Here is a 15,078-nt window from a genome sequence, read left to right on the forward strand (position 1 = left end):
TCTTCCAATTTTTAAACAAGTTCCTATCAAATTAATATGTCGCTAAAGTCGAACTTTCAAGTTGACAGATAAGTCTATTGTCATTATTGTTTTATGACATGCAAACGATTTTCAACTTTAGGGTGGTAGACCACATATTTGGCTGATGGTACCACCAACGCGAGCGCCTCAATGTGATCACGACCGCTCTGCCAAGAGCGACACGACAAAGAAAAAGAGAGAATCCTTAACGGCTACTTGTTGAATCTAGATTTAATTAATAAACCAGGTGATTCTTGTCTGTTCCATAATTTTTTAACTACTAAACTAAGCTTAAAACTGAATCGAGATTTTTCTTGCAAGTAGCCATAATAGTATATTTTTTATCGAGGGACTAAAATAACCCAATATCCGAGGTGGTTAACCACCCAAAGTTAATAGCGAGGGTGTCTATTTAACCAAGGGTTTATATTGACTTTTAGTCTCGAGGTAAAAACTCTATTTTTCACTTCGATTGCGAAAAAAAAAAGTCATTTGTATAAAGGATTAATGCGTTTCTATTCCTCCAGTCCATAAAACTTTCATAGGTTTTTAAATAAATCTTTCTAGATTTAGGCGGCAAAAGATTATGAATTATGTCTTTTGCTCTTTGCTCGACATCATAATTTTCACTATCACTTGACTACATTTTGAGAATAATCAATTTATTGTAATCGTTTATAATTTACGCTCTACAACAATTTCAAAGTTTTCGCGGTAAGTGTTTTTTCCAACCAGACACAGATATAACAAATTCGCATCGGCGAAATGGTCCATACACAACCTGGAATAAATAGAATGGCGCCACCTGCTATGCGGAAAAAGCATAAAACTAAGACCACGTAGACTGAGAACGTAACATTTTCGTCCAATGGTCCACACACAATAATATTTTATGCCAAAAACTAAGCAAGTACTGGCTGTTTGAGTTTATCTGAGTCACACGAAGTAGATTAAAAAAATAATTACTTTTACACCCTAGGGACTAAAGTACTCGCTTTACTCCCGCCTTTAAGGCTACATGACCTACTTTTAGAGCATAAGAAGTGAAAATCAATAATTAAATGAATATTTACTGTTTTAATATTTCTTTCAAAGCAACTTCTTCTGCTCCTTCAAATATTAACTTTGCAAATTTTGTAATAAAATCATCACGCTGAGTTTCTAAGATTCCATGCTCTAGTGCAATGGCACCAAAATCGTGGTAAGTTTCATATTCAGTGACTCCACACAGAAGTTGATATCTGGAAAATAAAAACAAGTTTTCAAAAAAAAGGATCGACCATATCGATGCTCCAAACATACATAGAGTCTAAGATCCGAAATCCAAAATGTATTTTATGATAAATTTATCATATTAGAAAATATATTAGAAATGGGTTTGCTAAAAAAATCCTGGACAGGCTATTTTTAATTATTAAAAAAAATGATTTAATAAGAAAATTTTATATTAACTGAAAGTATAAAACCTATAGACACAGTATATAATATATAATATTATTATATAACACCGCCGTTGTAACAGGAGCAAAAAATTAAACCACAGCTTCCATTCTTCATCTTGGGCTAATTTAGTTCTACAACTTTAGAAAATAACTTGTATTATGATTTTTATTATAGTTTAAAGTTTAATTAAGACAAGAAATGTATTGCGAAATCCGTATTTTTTTACGTGATAGGCGATGTCATTAAATTTAGGCTATTGGATGCCGTACATTGAAAATACCATTTAATTTGTTTGGAATAAACATAATGATAAAATTAATGAATATTTGAAACCCCTTTAACCCCTTAAAGCCTCTTTTTAGCGATAAAAGATAGCCTATGTTCTTTCTCAAGGTCTATTGTATCTCTGTACCAAATTTCATCAAAATCGGTTCAGCGGTTTAGGCGTGAAAGCGTAACAGACAGACAGACAGAGAGTTGCTTTCGCATTTATAATATTATATGGAAGTATGGATATACGACCTAGTAGACCGAAGATAAAAAAACCGCCCAAATGTGAGTTGGACTCCTGGATGGAGGGTTCCGTATTTTTTTTTAGATATTATGTTTAAGTTTAGTACGCTTTAACGGCTGTATAAATATCCAGTGGTAGCAGTGCCCTATCAAAATGTACAAAATGTGTGATCGTATTAGAGCTTGTCTAATTTAAAAGGACGCGTCCCTCACTCAACTAAATCAGTTCATTATGACTAGTTAGACAGCAAATCTTATCTTACAATAACCGCCTGAGTCTAACGGGGATGTTGCTCCCCGTTGGATTCAGGCGGTTTATTGTAAGATTTGCTGTCTAACTAGTCATAATGAACTTATTTAGTTGAGTGAGGGACTTGTTTTAGACAAGCTCTAACCAACTTCAAAAAATGAGAGGATTTCAAATAACAATCTGGTTTTAGTACAAGAAAATTGTGTTATTTTAATAAAAAAATACATAATAATAAATAATAAACGTTATCAACAAATTTTAAGTAAGTAAGTTCATATATTTTTACACTTGGCACAAATTAAAAAAAAGCTGACTGGTAGCTTTTCCTCTTTATTCGCTCTCGATGGGTATGCCAATTTTTTTTTCACACACCCTTTTTTCTGTATGGGACCCTCCCTTAAAAATATATTTTGATAACTTGCATAGCTTTGGGTTGACATGATACTTAGTATAGTACTGTGAAAATTTGAAGACAGAGCTCCAATCGTTTATTACCTGTTAAACCTGTGTGACAGACGGATAGACGGACGGACGGGCGGTCACGTGAGTGACAACAATCAGACTTCGTTTGAAGCGTTTGGTTATGGAACACTAAAATTTTATTAACGCAGCGACGTCCTTAATATAAACCAACGTGATGCACAGCTCACGTGACTTCACTAAGGATGGTTACAACATTGCTAATTATGCGCATCCATGTGGTCGATCCTAAATATAATTCCCACATAAATCGTTTTTTCATAACACTTGCATGTGAACAAGCAAAATGACTTGAGGACATAAATAAATCATAATTTGAACTTCACTTGATTGATGTTTGGTTCAAATTGCGAATACGTTATCTAGTCTCGTGCATAATTCTTTTCTCATTGTGCATTGACATAGCGTTCTAGAAATTATAAACACATGCATAAGGTAACAATTATTAGCCAAACAGAAATAATCGCATTGCTAGATACGCTGTGCAAAATAAATAATTAAAAACTAATAGACATATTACATACAAGTTTCATACTTAGAGTACCTAAGAGTTTTATCGCAAGCTTTTTGTTGATTATAAATATTTACTTGGTTATTTTAATGTCATAACACAGGACCATACGTACCAAATCTCAAAGACTATGACAATGGAAGTGGGTTACAATTCACTTGTAAGATTTGAATCAAATTTATAAATAAACTGAGTGAAGTAATAAGTTTTTAAATAGAAAATTGTACGCAAGCAAGCAAACAAAAGTTTTTTTAATAATATATAAGGCTGTATATTTGATATATAAAACAAAATAAAAAATAATATTTTCACTAAAAAACATTTCGTACATAATTACCGCGTATATTCGTGTGCGCCGACGCATTGCGAGCAGTCGAAAATGCAGCTTTTAGGAGGTCGGGAACGCTGGCAAGCGTGTCATTCACAAACTAGGACGAGCCTTCATTGTCAAACCTCATATCTCACAACATAATAAATAAATATCACGGGACAATTAACACTTAATAGTAGTGTATGGTCTACTGTCACGCTACGAGCTTCACCATATTTCGGTTTTCGTTAGAGATATGTTTTCTAGCTCCCTATCCCTCTTCGTAAATAGATATTTTTTATAATTATTTGCTGCAGTGTAGGAACTTGAGCTAAAAATAAAATGTTGGAGTCTGTCTCACATCTCAAATTTTGAGATTCAAGCCGGTAGGCCGTCACTAAACTGAGCTAATCCCAAAGTAAGCAAAACTTGTGTTTTGGCTAGGTACTAGACAATGGACAAACATATTTAATTACACATATAAATACAGATACTTTGATAATTAGATAAATATTTAATACCCAAACCCACCCAAGAACAAGCACTCGTATATTTTTATTAGGCCTGTGCCCAGCAGTGGGACTTATAATAGGCTGGGATGATGAATTATGTGCCCCGACCGAGGATTGAACTCAACCTTTGTAGTTAGGTTCTCTTACCACTCGGCTATCCGGTCGTCAACAAATACATCGCAATGAAAGTCTTTCATGTACCCATTTTTTGATATTTTATCTTTTAATCGATTACATAATAAACTTACTTGCTCAAGAGATTAGGGTAAGAAGCCATGATCTTGAAAGGCGTGTCCGGTATAAACGAGCCGGCAACGACTGGTCCGAGTGGTGTTTCAAATTCTCTTGCCAGAATTTGAACATGTTTTATATCTGCTAAGCTGAAAAATGTGATTATAAATGTTAAAATAGAATACCAAATTGATCTGAATTTAAAAGTATGAATAAAGAATATCATGGAAGTTTCGAAATTATTTTGATGATCATTAGACTCAACTCTTTTTCTAGGCATCATCGTCATCAAAAGAAAATTTACGTGATTTTCAAATACATAAAGTATAAAGATAAAATTAAGTATGCATAAATAAGTATTGGCAAAAGATTGAAAGTTTATTAACTAACAATATATATATATATATATGTGTATATATATATTTGTTAATTAGCAAAAGTATCCAAGGCAGTTTTCATTATAATAGGTGCTTCTAGTGCAAAAGACAGATTGGATTTAGAACAAAAAATGAAAGAATGGTTAAATTGATTAATACGAGTATATACCTGTCTTAGTGTTCATATTGGGAAAACAGCATAAATATTTTTGATAGGCTATGTAAATAAATGTACAACAGTATACGGTGTATTCATGTGAACCCAAAAACGAACTAGATATCGACGGTTTTTTTGACTAAACCTCGTATAACATACCTAAGTACTTTTATTACCTACACAAAAAAAGCTCTTTTCAAGAAGAAAAAAGTTTTCAAAACTAAACAAACTTTTAGTTTTACATTGTTCATTATAATATTCTTTGCAGGTCAACTTACGATGCATTTTGCAAACATAACATTAGGTTTTTCGACGTTGGATTGCAGCCGAGACTTTGTGCCACTTGCAGAGTATACTGTGTTGGATCTTTAGTCAGCGCCCAGTCAGACAAGGCTGATCCCGACATAAGTATAGCTCGATTAAATAAACCTGCAAATACAAAGCCTATCATTACTAATGATTCACTAGGTACGGAACTGCCTAATGTATAAAACTTTTAAACAAAAAAAAATAACCGCCAGAACCAGAAAAACGGAAAAGCAAAAAATAATAAACCTTTTATTTATTTAACCTTAACTAAGGTACTAGTTTTAAGTCGGTGCCTCAGCACGAGCCAGTACGATAGAGGCCCATCGGGTAGACGACTATAGGTAGAATCATTCACGATGACGCGTGCCGTGGTTCTTATTGCAATATCATTAATGCCTAATTTTGACAAAATCACGCGTCTTCGTGGATAGCACTAGTTATATAGGTCGTTTCCTGATGGCTCGTGCTGAGGCACCGACTTTAAACTAGTACAGTCAAGGGCAAAAATATCGACACGGCCAAAAATGCAAAAATATGTACACACGGCCTTAATGTTTAGTGCATAAAGTCGTGTATACATATTTTTGTGACGTTTACCGTTTCGATATCCTTGCCCTTGACTATTACCTAGATTAAGCTTAAATAAATAAAAAGTTTCTTATTTTTTGCTTTTCGGTTTAATTATTTTGGTTCAAGATTATTTTATACTTTTTCCCCTTGGGGTATTTTTTTTAAATTTATATAATACTAACAACAAAGTATATCAAAAAAAAAAGAATTATCAAAATCGGACTACTTAATAAAAAGTTATGCCTGGTAATAAATACATTACAATCAGTGACTGAACAATCAATCATCCCCTGTTTTCCTACTCTTAGGGTAGGACTTTTTTTCCAAATTTATATGGGACCACCCTCGGAGTATATTCTTTCCAATTAAAATAGAATTATCAAAATCAGACTACTTTGTAAAAAGTTATGCGTGGTCATATAATATATATTATATGTATACTCGCGTCGAACCTCCTCCGTTTTTTGTCAGTTAAAAATAATTATACAATTATTAGTTATTTTTTGTTCCATTACAATAAAGTGTGCTTACTTGAAAATATCAAAGGTATTTATGTAAATTACATGTAATTATTTTCAGTCAGACAAACAACAAATCTAAATTCAAATAATTAAGTCAACCTTGGACTTTACGAGGATAAAACCTTCAAAGCTAATTATGGCAAAGTGAAATTAATGGAGCAAATACGTATCAACACTTAAGGTTCGGAAGTTTTCTTTGATAATAACTAGGATTCTCATCCTCAAAAAGCTCTTAGGTACTTTTTTGTTGCTGGATTGTATTATATTACAATACCTACTTATAAATCACGTTAGAAAGTAATTAATTACCTATTCTCACATGAATTATTTTTGATTTCTAAATTAATATATTTCTCATCTCGTCTACGGGTTTTAATCTTAACTAGCCGTTACCTGCGATTCCGTCCACATTGAATTCGGTTATCGCTATCCCGCGGAAACTATGTCATTTTCCGGGATAAAACTATCCTATGTCCTTCCCCTGGACTCAAACTATCTGTGTACTGAATTTAATCTAAATCGGCACAGCGGTTAAGACGTGATGAAGTAACAAATAGACAAAACAAATAGACCTGCAAACTTTCGCATTTATAATATTAGCAGGATTCTTACCATTAGAAATAGGCGAAAGCATCAAATAGCTGACGCAGGATGCCCCCGTTCCGTGCCCCATCAAAGTCACGGAGTCAGGATCGCCGTTGAGATCTTCGATGTTATCTTTGATCCATTGCAACGCAGCCAACTGGTCTAGGAGCCCATTATTGTTGTAAACGTATTCTGTCATGCTCGGTTTCATGAAACCTACAAAAGTGTAGCATAAGAGTAGAGATGGAAATTATCAATATTATCAATTACATTTATTTAAAGGATCTTTGGTTTCGATTTATTAAAATGATTCGCAGGCATTATACCAAATTTCACGCCACTAAATAACACATCATACAGGTAATAATAATAACCTCAACTGTTTGCTCAATCAGGCCCTTTCTTCTACGCCTGCCTAAAACGCATTTTGCCTATGTTGCGTTTTGCCTAAACTTCAGTCTCAAGTAGGCATTAGGCCATGTAGTAATCCGTCTATGTCGCTGTTAGTCCATTTTGCATAACGCCTATATCTATAATGTGCCTAACACGCAATTGGACTAATTCGCGTTTTGCCTAAACTTCATTATCTTGTAGGCATTTAAGCTATATAGTTAATCCGTCTAATTTGCTGTTAGTCTATTTTGCATAACGCCTGTATCTATTATGTACCTAATACGCAATTGGACTAATTCGCGTTTTGCCTATACTTCAATTAGTAATGCAAACTCACTCACATCCTTTGCGTTTTAAATATCTGGCTACTTATAAAAGGTACTCTGTGCTGGCCACTTAGGTTTTGAAGTATGTATGATAAGTAGATTAATTTAAAAGCTTATGTATAATATGTCAAGTGATCTCTGTTCATGTTTAGTTGGACTAGGTTGTTAAATAACACGCAATAATGGATCAAAACGAAAAAATAGTATTCGTGAAGAATAAAAAAGGTACCAACAATTTATTATGTGATGGTTACTCATATTCCATTAATAAATCGAATAAAGACGGGTCTTCATTATGGCGATGTTCTAAGAGGAACGAATGTAGTGCCTCTATTAAAATAAATTCGAACAACGACGTTTTGAACGTTAATGTACATACGTGCGTGCAAAGTTACGAGAGAAACATTGTTTCTGTGTTAATTGATAAAAGCAAAACACAGGTTTGCCAATCATTTGGTCCAATACCTAAAATATTCGAAAGTATCGTTTTAGATAATCCTCAACCTGCAAATTTAGTAAAAGAGGAAATAAACATGCCCGCTGTATTTAAATCTAAAAAAGATTCATTATACAGAGCAAGGAATAGATTTTTGAAAGTTCAAAAAACCCGTTGCACAAATTTGAATGAAGTACAGGTGCCGAATATAATTGCTGATAACTTTCTTGTGTGTAACGACGGTGAAGGAAATCATAAAATACTGATTTTATCCAATAAATTATCAAAAACCACTATAAATAATTTTGCTGAAAAAGATACAACTTTTTACGGAGACGGGACGTTTAAAAGTGTGCCGATATTTTATCAATTATACACTATCCATATGGACATAAATACCAACAACAAGGACACAGTAAATATTGTACGGTGATCTTCTGCCTACTACCAGATAAAAAGCAAGAGACATACATCAGAATGTTTCAACTAATAAGAGAACATTTTGGAATCGAAATGAAAAAATACAAGTGTGACTATGAGATTGCTCAAACACAGGCTTTAAAATTTGTTTTTCCTGGTATATCCGTAACTGGTTGCTACTATCACTATGCAAAAGCAATTTGGAAAAAGGCGGAAAACTTAGGCATGTCATCAACGCAACGGCCAAAGGAAACAAGGAAACTACGCTCTGTGCTAACTTACCGCTTCTACCACCTCAATACATATCGGAAGTTTGGCAAATAATTAAATCACAATTCGATGAAAATTCAGATTCCTCAGTCCAATTTGCCTGTTACATGGAGAAGCAATGGATAAGCCAGATTCCCGAACTCATCAGTTGTGCAAATGAAGTTCACAGGACGAATAATTGTCTAGAAGGCTATCACAGGCGACTAAACGCCAGAATGAAGGCCAAGCCGAGATTAGTCCCTTTCCTGTTCAAGCTGCGACGAGAATCGCAGTGGCAAGCCCTGAAGCTCAAGCAGTTTTTATTTGAAGGTAATTGCCGAAGAAAAATCGACGTTATGTTCAATTCGAAGTATAAAATCGAAATTGAAAAGTTACAGAGGGATGAAATATCGCCTATATATTTTTTAAACAAGATTTGCAAAATACGAAGAGAAATGATGTATTTGTAAAATAATAATATATAGCTTTTAACATAATATAAGTTCTACCATATCGATTCTTTTTTTTGTCAAATGTGTACGAAATAACGTAAAAATAGTTCTTCTTAATCGATTTTTATCTTTGTGCCCAAATGCTATAAAGAATAGGTACTACAAAATTTGATTTTTCTTTAAAAACTTTGCATGGATAAAGCCAAAAATAAAAAAAATACTTAATATACCTGTATATTTCTAATAGAAATATCTTAGGCAAAACGCGATTTAGGTAAAATGCATTTTAGCCCTAAAGCATGGTAGTCGCAAAGCATTTTAGTCTAAACATTGTCGTAGTCCTAATGCCCGTTTAGGCCTTATTAGTATGTAGCTCAAACAGTTGGAATTTTAGAAAACGTTAAAGTACATACTACGCGTTTCTTTTGCCCGCGACTTCATACACGATATAGGATTATGTCACGAGAAATTGTAAAGTTCCCGCGGGACATGAATTACTGTTATGATCTATTTTAATGTTCTTGATTGTCGATTAGAGACACATTGAAGCTTTCTATTACTTATTGAAATAATTTTTAAAATCTGCCTCAAAGTTGAAACTTATTTTTATTCTGCGGAAAGTTTGCAATTTTTTTTAAAGTAAGTAGTCTAATGTCAATCAGGGATAGTGTATCTTTCTATTGATAAAAGCATTATTTAAATCAGCTAAATAGTTTCAGAACTGAGGTGATTCAGAGGACGTACGTGAGCAAGACCAACCTTACGTCTAATCAGTAATTGATAATGGATCGTTCATATTTAAGTTAACCTACTTCTCTTGAATCACTGTATAAAGTTTTACCGTTTATCCTACAGTAAGTAAGAATGCTCTCTCAAACAATTCCAGTTTGCATCTTTCTAAATGATACCTAGGTACAATACTTATCGACCAAGTCCACTACGTATTTTTTAATTACGTACTTACCTACTTAACGTTACATTTGATGCGCGCTTTCAAAACATATCAGAGTTGGTTAAAACGGTGGATTTTGGGGTCATCCATGCTTAAAAAATACAGAGTAGGTATACAAATGCTTACACCATAAATCAGTCGGAAAAAATACATAATTTGTTCTTACCTAAAATTCCCAAACGATAATTAACGGTTATAACCATTATGTTGCCATACGATGCCAAAATTCTACCATCATAGGGATTTCCGGAACTCCACTCAAAGGAATCTCCATGGATAAAAACAAGAACGGGAAACTTTTTTGATTTATGATCTGAAAACAAAAAAATATACATTCAGTTAAATAACCGGACATACTAGAGCAGGCGCTAAGGGAAGTTGAGTATGCAAAATTAGAGGACCGCATTCTGTGAATAGTTTTGAACTCAGAAAAGCTTTCAAATTATGATTCTGAATGTTGCCAGGAGGGCCGGTGGTCCATTTTTATATACACCATCCCTTAAAACATCATGTGATCGGACTGAAAAAATTGCTTTTGGGACATTTTAATAATTAATTTCGTCATAATATCCATTTTTTATAAGCTTTTATAGGAGAGACCTGGGATAAAAGTACCTAACAGCGGGTTGCAAGTAACAACAGCTTTGTAGAGTTATGCAGTGATCAAAATACCACCATGCAGGCGTCGAGAGTTCGCAAATATAATTTCTCTGCTTGTAACCAGATATCAACCCTATTATCTAAACCTCAAGAAAAATTACAGGTCCTAACACGATTTTGTACCATTCAAGTATAATTTTAAGATTGGTCTATTTGGCGCTCATTTATCACAAGGGCGATAATATAATAATATCATGGGACACTTGACACCAATTGACCTGCCCCAACCTAAGCAAAGCTTGTACTATGGATACTAGGCAACGGATATACATACTTATATAGATAAATACATACTTAAATACATATTAAATATCCAAGACCCGAAAACAAACATTCGTATTATTCATACAAATATCAGCCCCGGCCGGGAATCAAACCCGGGACCGGGTAGTCAGGATCTCTAACCACAAGGCCATCCGGTCGTCAAAAAGACTACTACTAATTGTAATGCTTTATTAAATTAGTTATACAGTCTTTTAAGTTATTTTTATGCAAATCATTTAGTTTTTTGCTAAATAAGGACGTATGAAATGAGAAAAACTGGGATGGGTACAAAAGTTACACAACGCCCGGGCTGGACCAAAAAACTGACAAATTGCATTGAGGTCATAAGGTACGCCAAAAATCATTAACTTACACCCAATTCTCCCTCTAAATGTTCACAGGAATCGAGTTTAAATGGCGCTTAGGATCATGAAGAATAGAAAGCATTTTTTTTTTCAGAAAAAATTAGACATCGTAAATTCCAAATATTAAAGTACCTAAACTTATATGAAACAGAAAGAAGTGACCATAGGTTATGCAGATAATTTTAGTAAAGTGGTGTTTCATGGGTTTTACTTTCGATTCTAACCATGTTTCTTTCGTCCTACCCCTAGAGGACAAAAGTAACAATCGACAATTATTTTTCAAAGCCAGAGACCTATCCAACGATACCCCACACCATAGGGATGGAAGAGAAAAAAAATATCACCCCCACTTTACGTCTATGGGAGGTAAATTTTTTTTTTTTTTTTTAATTTTATTGTACCATTTTGTCGGCAAAGTTTACACTAGCTTTTGCCCGCAGCTTCGCTCGCGTTAAATTTGGAGTAACATACATTTACTTTCTGCGATCCTTTTTTCGTGTTTTGATTAATTTTCGGAGGATTACATGGAAATTGTATCAACCTACATACGTAATTAATTATGATTCTTACCAGCTTTGAAACCCTGCTTCGCTGATTCAAGGTTGAAATTTTAGAAAACGTTAAAGTACCTACTACGCGCCCTCATTATGCCCGCGACCTCATTACTTTACACCATATAGGATTATATCCCGAGAAATTGTAAAGTAGTGCACCGCACAAAAGTATCACAAAAATTGTGTCCCGTTGCACTTTTCCAGGTGCCAAGTTTGAACGGTTGTGTTGCTCTGAAAATGAGCTCTGGTTTGAGTTACGAAATGCGTCAGTGTAAAGTGGTGGTGGTGATAGATGGATTTGTTGATTTGTGTGTTCTTCAACAGTGTGGAGGCATAAACTGCACAACATGCATTGCATGGTAGTCGCGGGTGGGCAAAGTAATTGAATTCAGTTCATTTTGATTTTACGTACATTAAAATTTCGTATCTATGCTAATCAGCCCTGAGCGAGTATCCGTCAACAGCATTAGACAAGTTTGACTCCTGGTTGGTTCTGTCATTTGTGTGCACTGCATGGCGCACAAAAGTAGCTATCATAAATAGTATCAAACGTACATGTAAAATTTCGTCTATGCTATCAGATTGAGGAGTTCCGTTGGCTGCAGCATCAGGCACGCATTGTCATTGAAATTTAACAATCATGTAAATTTTGCGTGTGCCATTAACTTTTGAGGAGTTCCCTTCTACGGAGACGATCCTCGCCAGGATGAGCAGGATGTAACTGCTAAATAATTGTTACCAGATTTACATCAGTTTGCCAAATCTCCAGTACCCAGTATTATTGGATTAGCTTATGCGTTTTCTGATTCAGTTGGTATATAAAATTCTCTTTATTCGTTTTATCCCGTGGGATATTCGGAAAATCTTTGATATAGTTTTTACCTATTAGTATTATCTACCTGCATGCCAAATTTGAAGTCTTTAATATTTATAATTACGGAGTTAGGGGCACTTTGAAGCGAAAATATAAATCCCATTTTATTCCCTATCCCATATGAATTTTGATAAATCCTGAAAATTGTTTATAGCTGTTAGTATTACCTACTTTTTCGCCAAATTTGAAGTACCTAATAATTATAGTTACGGTAAAAGGGTCAATAATTGAATGTGAAATTACAAATCCTTTTTATTCACTATCCCGTGGGAATTTCGTAAAATCCTGAAAGTGGTTTTTAGCTGTTAGTATTACCTACTTGCATGCCAAATTTGAAGTTTCTAATAATTATAGTTACGGAAATAGGGCCATTTTAAAGTGAAAATATAAATCCTATTTATTCCCTATCCCGTGGGAATTTCGAAAAATCCTTTCTTAACGGATGCCTACGTCATAACATCTACCTGCATGCCAAATTTCAGCCCGATCCGTCCAGTGGTTTGGGCTGTGCGTTGATAGATCACTATGTCAGTCAGTCACCTTTGAGTTTTATATATCCGTGCAAAATTACAGCTGTCTAGTATTGATAGTCCCTGAGCAAAGCCGCGGACGGACAGACAGACAGACAGACACACAGACAGAGAGACATGGCGAAATTATAAGGGTTCCATTTTTGCCATTTTGGCTCCGGAACCCTAAAAATGGACGCATATATATATAGAGTATAAATAAAAGTTTTACATATTTATATTCATTTGAGCAAATACGTAATAGATAGCTAGTACGTACAGAAATACATACATACAAACATTAAATGAAAGCTTGTAAAAATGGGATATTATCAGGGCATTTTTTCAGTCCATTTACATGATGTCTTAGGGGTTGAGGTATAAAAAAAATGGACCACCGGACCTCCTGAAAACATTCAGAATCATAATAATTTCTGAGTTCAAAACTATTCACAGAATGCGGTCCTTTGATTTTACATACTCAACTCCCTACAGAACCCGCTCTATACCGAAAACTAAATCCAGTCAATATTTTTTGTTGAAATTACATACTATGGTCAGCCATGACAAAGCCATGACAGCCGACAAAGTCGTAAAAACAAAAAAATAAACTTTTTTTGGTTACCTCCCGTACATGTAAAAGGTTTTTTTTTCGCTTTACCTCTATTGAGTTGGTTGGTCGTTGTTCGAGCGTTTCAACCGCTTCATTTTCGTGGTCACATTTTTTTAGAGTGAGTTGTGTAGAATGTGGTGATAAAGGATTATTTTTTGACGTCCTGTACTTCTACTAGATAACCGGCATGGAAACTGTTTCAAAATCTTCTACTAAGTATGTTAACAAAAACGTGCTGATGAAAATCATAAAGAATAAACGCTCGAACATAAGGAATAAGGATCTTGCACAACTTTTATTTCATATATTCACTAAATGCTTTCGGAAATAATCGCTCCGAAAGTTAAAAAAATATGTCGTCCTCCCTCTAACATTTCAACCGTGGCTTCAAAAAATTTAAAAAGAAAAATATACAAAGTAAAGCTTTTTTGAACATGATGCTCTGGGGCAGAGCGGTGGCGCGTAGTGAGCGTGTTGCGGCAGCCGCCGGTTCGCGTGCTCCTGAGAGGAAGGGCTACGAAATAGCCCGAAACATGTCGAGCTAAACTCGGTTTAAGACGTGAGTTATCCGTTATAATAACATTTAATAAAAGTAAAGCTTATTTATTTAAATGAAAACTATTTTGTACGTAATCAGATCAGCTGTTTTTGAGTATTCGCTCTCCTGTTTCAGTTAGTTAAAGGCTAAAAAAGACAGGAAACATTTTTGACTTAGTTTTCAATCAAATCACATACTCAGATGGTTTTTATTGAAATTCATAACAGAAAAGAAACAACAAAAAAGCAAACACTTGAAACAGGGATAGTCTTTCAAAATCTGTTACAACTTGCCGTCTTACTTAAAAAAACTAAGGTACGTACCTAACTTATCCACAACAAACATCATACTAACATAAGGTTACATGACAAATTACCTGGTATTTTTAGCATAGATTATTTGAATAACTTCCTAATATATGACGTAGTAAACTAGCGTGCTAAGCAGACTACACAAAACAGAACCATAACATGCATTACAAACACGTGTGTTGGTCAAATCTCCCGACGAAATACTCTTACTCTTAGGCATCGACAAAACCTTGTTATTAGCAAAAATTCCTTTGATCACTTCGGCGTTACGTTCAGTCTTAGCCCTCTGCCGAGGTACCGGGCGACCTTTAAAAAGAGCCATGCCATTTTAAGCCACATCAGAAGGGGAAAGAGTTCAAAATATATAAAACA

The 15,078-nt window shown here is 34.4% G+C and overlaps 1 protein-coding gene across 1 annotated transcript in view; it reads right to left on the minus strand.

The window, feature by feature from the left end:
- LOC141431703 (uncharacterized) overlaps positions 1–15,078 on the minus strand; it is a 50,496-nt gene that overhangs the window by 19,510 nt on the left and 15,908 nt on the right. Inside the window, 5 exon segments of the mRNA XM_074092886.1 lie at positions 1,095–1,262; positions 4,289–4,420; positions 5,084–5,234; positions 6,818–7,006; positions 10,185–10,331. Of these exon segments, the coding sequence (XP_073948987.1) occupies positions 1,095–1,262; positions 4,289–4,420; positions 5,084–5,234; positions 6,818–7,006; positions 10,185–10,331 (787 nt within the window).

Source organism: Choristoneura fumiferana, chromosome Z (assembly GCF_025370935.1).
Source record: "Choristoneura fumiferana chromosome Z, NRCan_CFum_1, whole genome shotgun sequence".
NCBI lineage: Eukaryota > Metazoa > Arthropoda > Insecta > Lepidoptera > Tortricidae > Choristoneura > Choristoneura fumiferana.